Source organism: Punica granatum, unplaced genomic scaffold (assembly GCF_007655135.1).
Source record: "Punica granatum isolate Tunisia-2019 unplaced genomic scaffold, ASM765513v2 Contig00025, whole genome shotgun sequence".
NCBI classification, from domain to species: domain Eukaryota; kingdom Viridiplantae; phylum Streptophyta; class Magnoliopsida; order Myrtales; family Lythraceae; genus Punica; species Punica granatum.
Genome location: NW_022204043.1, coordinates 446 through 7,968, shown reverse-complemented (window position 1 = coordinate 7,968; position 7,523 = coordinate 446). Strand labels below are relative to the sequence as shown.

At 37.8% G+C, this 7,523-nt stretch overlaps 1 protein-coding gene across 1 annotated transcript; it reads right to left on the bottom strand.

The window, feature by feature from the left end:
- Positions 1-276: 276 nt before the first annotated feature.
- LOC116189833 (gamma-glutamylcyclotransferase 2-1-like) lies at positions 277-4,120 on the bottom strand. Its single transcript, XM_031519571.1, has 8 exons — positions 3,812-4,120; positions 2,754-2,875; positions 2,572-2,648; positions 2,296-2,352; positions 1,853-1,950; positions 1,618-1,689; positions 1,449-1,528; positions 277-857 (listed from the first exon to the last, which is right to left on the bottom strand). The coding sequence occupies exons 2-8, from the start codon at positions 2,860-2,862 to the stop codon at positions 682-684; spliced, it is 669 nt and encodes a 222-aa protein (XP_031375431.1). The 5' UTR covers positions 2,863-2,875; positions 3,812-4,120; the 3' UTR covers positions 277-681.
- Between the last annotated feature and the right edge of the window lie 3,403 nt (positions 4,121-7,523).

The following is a 7,523-nucleotide window of genomic DNA, read 5'->3' as shown; positions in this document are numbered from 1 at the left end:
TGCAAGTTCTCATCGAACTGTGCCCGAACCTTTTGCAAATCATCTCATCTCATTTACACCCCCAGGGCAATCACGGGCTCACATGTCCAAGGCAAGACCAGCCCCGGACTTATCACCAGTCAAACCGTCAGCCATAGCTGGAGAGCTCTGCCATCTCGGCAAGGCTCGTAATATTCCCGACAATTCTAATCGTGTCGATTTATTATGTACCAATACGGTTCAGTGAACCAAACATTCTAACCGCGTCGATTCATTACATACCAAGACATTTCAGTGTACCAAATGTAAAGGCAGAATCATAACATAACTAATAGAAATGAAAAATCAAGTAAAAAAGTTTGGGTGAGAGCTGATATGTTATTCCTCTCCTTTACTACTAAAATAAACTTCATTTAAGCTCCAAAGGCAACTGCTACAATTTTATCATTAGTTTTCACTATCGTCTCCCAGTTATATAGTCAGTCCTCTCGGCTATGGACTACTACTTCCATGCGCAGCTGAAGCCCGAACTTAACAATGGCTAAAGTACTAAATAAAACAATGGAAAGCTACGATAGGTTAATTGCGAACAAGGAATGAGGTTACTGATACTACTCGAGAAATTGAATGCGCGCCGATGCTCCTGCACGCGGGCATTAACTTCAGTTAAAGAGCCCTCTCTTTAGGCGGGTTTATTGCCTTTCATGAGGAATCCATGACTATGGCTTCTTGAAGGGGACGTCTCTGGAGGGATGGGATGTGGACAGCTTTTGGCGGGATTTTGTGGGGCGAGATCAACTTCTTTTCCCGCTTCCCGATAATTTCAAGTTCCTTTCGCACTTCATCTGCTAGCTCGATCACATAGTCATCCTCGTGACCTGGTACAAAAGTTACCCATTAGTTTCTCAATTATGAAGCCAAGGAGGAAACGTACAAACACTTAAAACAAAAGGAAGCAGAAGCTTTGGCTCTGCAGAGTTGTCCTTTCCAGCAGTTCATTTGACCCATTGAAACTCAATCAAAGTAGGAGAAGAATCGCACTAAACAAGACACTTCTCATAACCCAATCTATTTTACAAAAAGTGATCCGGCATGTTATATTCCTAAAATTAATTAAAAAAAGGGGAAAATGAAACTTTTCCAGTTATAATGTCGGGTGAATTTTCCATTTTATGTGGAGAACGGGCCAAGCAACTCAGTTCGATACTTTGCAGGAATATGGTATTAAGTCCACAAGGATTTTCTCTCAGATGGAAATATAGGCAACAGGTTTCAGGAACCTTTTTTACTATGTTTTTTTCTTTTGTTTTGGCTATGTAAATAACTTCTCCAAATTCCAGCACACCTGTAATTGCATCATGTGTCTACAGTGAAATTGTGTCCCGATTGAGAAAGCACAACCTACTTAGACCCAAGACCTTGCAACTTAAGGTAACTCCTGCTAGATTGCTTCAGTTGAAAGAACTTACCTAGGTCAAACATGGCTTTCTCTAGCAGGAAAAGATAATCTCGATTGTTTCCACAAGGTCCAAAAGCAGTTGCTATTTGCCTGAACAAGCAACATAAAAATTGTGAAAATCGATTTTAAGCAAGGAACAAATTGGCGAGGTCTGACGCAGTAGATGATCCCTCTGTTACCTGGCCATATCTTCCAGCGGTGCAGGCCCCAAATAGTACCTGTTTGAAAATTTATCCGGGGTGGACGTAAATCTGCAAACAATAGATATATCAGCTTGGCAATATCGTACCATCAGCATGGCAATATCGTACCATCAGCATTGTGTTACAGGCAGCATAAACTGCAGACTTGAAAGAGCTATTCAGGTTAAAGATAAGGTAGTGCAAGATTTTGATAAGAATAAAGGTGTCTTACGCTATAACTCCAGTCAAAGCAGGCTGTGAGTGATCCTCCTCCTTATAGAAGTCTACAAGAGACTTCTTGTCATATTCACATTCCCTCCGCTCCAGATACTGAGATCAAGTAAAAGAACAGCGTCTGAGCAGAGTAAAAATCTGCCTTAAGGGATAACATGATCTCAAGCCAGCAAAACAGAACGTGTGAATTTTGAGGTAAACTCCCCCCCCCCCCCCCCCCCCCCCCCCCCCCGCAATAATGAATATGCACAGTATGGAGCTTTAGTTCATCCACAATTAAAATACGAATGTTTAAGAGCATTTCTTTTCTCCGTATACAAAATGCATCTGTATTATCAAAGAGAAGCACATATGCTGATGCATTTTCTAATGAATTCGCAAAGAATGACAAGATTGCTAGTATTTCTCAATTAAATCAAATGGGATGTCGAAGATCCATACCTCCATTGCTGCCTTTTCCCTTTCAGGGCCCCCACGTACACAATAAGCAACTCCCCACTGCAATGCAAAAAGGGTGGCAAAAGAGGCTGAGTTAGAAAACATGGGTAGAAACTGTCATCCACAAAATTTACCAAAGACTAAATGGTTGAATATGAACTCTTAGTCCTATGCAAGTAAATACGGAAATTATGAAGCTCTTGAAGAAATTTTAAGACCGCTATAAGACTGCTATGCATCGTAAGCATTGTAAATGAGAATGAGAAACGTTATGCTTACGCAGATTGCTCCTTCATTTTCTTCCAGAGTGCAAGTTCTAGCAGGGTGCTCAGGCGTACCTCTATGGTCAATGCATGCTGGGACAAACAAAATTAATGTAAGTTAAACTAAAGATTTATATAAAAATGCCCACCATTTCCAAAAAGAAGTGATACAGTATCTTGTACCAAAAGAAAACTCACCAAGATCAAATACGCGCTTGTAGTTCTTAACAAACCCAATTACTTTGTCATCATACTCGAATCCTGGGTTCCACACCAGTGAACCGTAGCCAAAAACCCAGAAAACCATGGCTGTGTAGAACCTGCAATAACGTTGAAGAGAGAATAGGTTCACATATTGACTCTAAATAAAAAAGAGACACCCCAGCAGATATCTTCAGCTTTTAAAGCATAAATAATAGTTTAGCAAAAAAGTTTCTGCATTGTACGTGGGACCAAAACTCAGCAAGATTTCCAGGCTCCCACATTATCGAGAGGAATTCAAAGAAAAAGTCCAAGAAAGAAAAATATCATGTTCAGAGAAAATAGTACTTATTATCATGACGACTTCCCCGGCTCAACCACCAGATCGATCTAATTAACTTATACGAACAGAACGAAAGCAACATTAATTACCACAGTAGGTAAAACATAAAGTACATGAGACAAAGCCTTTTTTCACTAATGAAATACTTGTTGAGTTCTCATATCAAGTCATTACAGAATTTGGCCCATAAAGGACATTGATGGCCGGGTTAGAGCCAACGGATTTATCTTACAACCCATGTTTATTTCCCTAATTCACTTTCTCCTGCATATTTTCTTTGGGGCAAGCTGCTAATCCTAATTCCAGCAGAGCAGCATTCATTTTCAAATACAAACATAATCGGAGCAATTAGCATCGAATATAACGTGAATTAACAAAAAGCACAAACTACCAGCAATGGTTGCAGCACAATGACCCATCGACCCACAGCTCAGAGGCGAACATTCTTCGAAACCAGAGACCGGAAAGGAAATTTTCAGTACACCATATGCCCGACAAATCTCTTCCCATTTGCATCACCTACATCTACACCGCCCTCTACATTCATCCGCAAGCCGAAAAAAACCCTCCCCAACAATCATTCGATTCTTCCCATTTCTTACCGTAAAATCAACAAAACAGCGGGCCCAAATGGCGGTGAACATCCAGACAATAAAATAGATGGCAATGGCGCAGGGAAGAATAAGGAAAGTAAGATAATGGTGATACTTACAATGAAGTAAATGCTAGGTTTTCGGGGAGAAAAGCAGAGCCGCAACTGGGTATGATCTGAAGGAGGGAGCTAGAATGATTCAAACCGGAGGAGGATAGAGAGAGAGAGAGAGAGAGAGAGAGAGAGAGAGAGAGAGAGAGGAGAGGAAGCCACAAGCTCGGGAATAGGAACGAATTTAGCTTCCGGAACGGAGATTTTGGGGAAGTTTTCAGAGCTTTCTCTCTCTAGAATTTCTCCCTCTCTCTCTCTTCGAGCTGCTTCGCTCTGTGTGTATTTTTTCTCGAGTTCGGAGAGGAGGAGGTCGGCAGGTTGAAGGAGACTATTTATAGTGGCGGGTGGGGTGCGGTGCCAACCCCGCCACGTATGCATGTGGGGATGGGATCATTTGAGCCATGTCATGCAGTCATCACATCCCATGCATGCTATGTCATCCATCATCCTCTTCAGTCTTCAACCCCTCACCCACCACCCCCCCGGCCCCACAAAAAAAAAAAGATAAGGAAAAGGTCAAATTTGGTCATTAGTTATTTTTCTATCTTAGTCCGAAATATTTTCTTGGCCGGATTTCGTCCTCAATCTTTTTCGCATGGTATGAGTTTAGTCCTTCCGTCCAAAATTCCGTCCATTTTCCCTGATATGTATATTCTTCAAATGAGAGTGCACCACGTGCGCGACAGATCACTACTACTCTAAACCGATTGTTATAGAGCAAATCCGATTCTTTTTTAGTCAGACCCGTAAACTGAATTAAGATATTTTCGATTCTTTTAGGATTCCAGCCATATGTCGGTGCGTGAGATGATGAAATAGAAGCGATGGCTGGAATCCTAAAAGAACTGAAAATATCTTAGTCTAGTTTACGGATCTGATTAAAAAAAGAATCGGATTTGTTCTATAACAACCGTTTTAGAGTATGAGTGATTTGTCGCTCACTCTCATTTGATGAATATACATGTAAGGGAAAATGGATGGAATTTTTGACGGAAGGACTAAACTCATACTGCGCGAAAAAGATTGAGGACGAAATCTAGCCAAAGAAAAGGTTTAGGACTAAAATAGAAAAAGAGCTAAAGGTTGAAGACCAAATTTGACCTTTTTCCAAAAAAAAAAAGCATCCATCATAGCGCGAAAATCTTGGAACTCAAACCATTGGTCCCCATGCAAAACGACTGATATTTATAAGGTTCTGATAGTTAAAGGTCGAGATACTATCAGTCAAGAATGTACGACTACTATTAAGAAATAATCACATTAAAATTGAAGCTATTTAGTTATATATGAGAGTTGCAGTGGGTCTAATTAGAAGAATATGGAAGCAATTGACATGGGAGCTTCTTAAGTGCTCTAGTCGGTGACTCTATAATGAATTTCCAACGTCTTTGGAGAGCTTGTCGATGGTAAAGGACTTATAGATATGCACCTACTTCTACACAATTAAATAAAAAACGTGACCCTAGACATGAGTATATTCTATGAAATCAATTTTGTTATATTCATCGGATGATTTGTATATCACTGCTATGGATGAATGTAATGAGAGGCCTAAGAATTTTATTGGGTAAAGTGTTTACATTTACTAAAAATTAGATTTAAGATCGACAATAACTTAAGCCATTGATGTTCTTTCCCACTTGTAGGGAGCTATATTCGAAATGATTGTGCAATGTATCTGTTCTAGTACGTTTTATATCAAACATTTGTGTTGGACTTCTTATAATAGTAACGTAATAATATATACAGAGAATTTACTTCATCAGTTGTAAAGTAAATGTGAGCGAAAATGGATATATACAGAATTTTCAATATATTTCCTTATTTGTGTATGAGATTAATTTTAGTGAGTTCTCATTAGCTAAAAACTATGACCTTCTATTTTTTGCGAAATTTAATATATGCATTGCAAATAGTAAAATGTGCACCCCGTTCTTGGAGGATCAGGCACGTTGATATCACATAGGAAACAACATATTGAAATAATCTCAAACCAAACAGCCTATTGATATCTTTAGTTGTATACCGAAATTCTTTTCAACCTCTTTCTCTTTGTATGTTTTAAGGCGGTAAAGTTGATATAGATAATGCAGCCCACTCTCTTCCGCACATCTGATTCACAAGTTCAAACCACGTCCTCAAGATAAAGATAAGACCCGGATTACGGGACCATTCGACCATTCGATTAATAATCTTGTAACCAAAAAAGAAAGGGATAGTTTTATCGGTGGACCAAAATCTTAGTTGACATTGCACGCACTGTAACAACAACATCACATGGTATGTGCAGACACAGCATCCGCATTCGTGCATGCGTCCATACCCATGGCGGTGAATGGCATAGCATATGCATCCAGCAGGTTCATTGAACCTGGACATGTTTATACTAACGCGTAGCCCCGAGGCCGTTTGAGAAAATATAGTTGAAGTCGTTTTATTGAATTATCGGCCCTTTCTTTTCTTGGATAAATAAATGGGTTAGGTTCAATGAATGTAGACAGCCTGCGACAACATGCACCAATTCCCAAACGTTTGGGGTGACGATGACAGCCATGTTTCTTGATTGGATGTTCTTGCCAAAGACAAAATTGGCAAATGATGGAAAGATGTAAACAGCAAAATATATTATTGCGACCTGTGGGTAAAGGTGTCCATAAAAAATAGTTTTTTTAAAAATTATTTTCGGATTCGGAATACCAAATATTTTTTTTATGTGAACAATACCAAATAAATATCGGTTTTTGAGATTTGATAACTGTACTATCTGTACGTCCCAAATTTATTTCTTTTTTATAATTTATAATCCATATATGTACCATGTCATTAACCATTTCCTCTTCATTAATATTTAGGAAATCTTTCAAATAAAAATTTTTTAAAAAGGAAGTTTAAAAAAAATTCATTGTTTGGTATGCCGGATGGAATGGAAAGGAATAGAATGGGTTTTTTATATAGTGAATGTAATTATATTTAGAGAAAAGTAGTGATTTTTATATTGAACTAGAGAATATAAAAATTTAATTAGATAAACTTATTTTTTGTAATATCAATCCATATATCAAATGTTTAAATGTATTGAACTAAAAGATATTATATGATATATGTAAAACCTAGTAGAAATGATGGGATGAACATTCCTTAAATTTTTTAAAGGAATGACCATTCTATCATGTTATAAAGAAATTTTCTCCAAATGAAATACTCTTTTCTAACTTATACTAGTGTTTTCGTATAAGAAAATAGAGTATACTAATGGAATTCCATTCCATTCCATTCTGACACACCAAATGGGATGAATATGTTTTCGGTTCTCTCTTTTTCTTCAAAACGCTGGTTTTTCTTTTTCTTTTTCCAATTAATTGTCTTGGTCCTTTTTTTTCAGTTATATTATTACGTGTGTACTTAGGATGGAGATGGAGATTTTAGTGCAGAAATACTCATTTGTAATCCAGATAAAATGCTTTAAAGTCGATTATCACATGTTCTTCAAATTAATCTCTTATACATACATGAAGCACGCACATCTTTATATTATAGATATAGATATATAAAAACTTTATGGGAATAGACTAACCCTAATATATCTACCTAAACATATCATCTATGTCAAATTTACCTCCTTCATGAAAGAATGTAACTCTTTCAGCCATTTATGAATATACAAGTGTCACTCATTCATTTCTCTTCCATAAATAATGTTTATCTCTCCATCGTCAAATAG

Bases quoted from the DNA above. Each gene is read 5' to 3' on its own strand.
- LOC116189833 (XM_031519571.1), bottom strand. From the start codon at position 2,862: ATGGTTTTCTGGGTTTTTGGCTACGGTTCACTGGTGTGGAACCCAGGA. The intron at 1,690-1,852 runs GTAAGACACCTT...TATTGTTTGCAG, and splicing joins GCTTTGACTGGAGTTATAGC to ATTTACGTCCACCCCGGATA. The intron at 1,529-1,617 runs GTAACAGAGGGA...TTGCTTGTTCAG, and splicing joins CCGCTGGAAGATATGGCCAG to GCAAATAGCAACTGCTTTTG.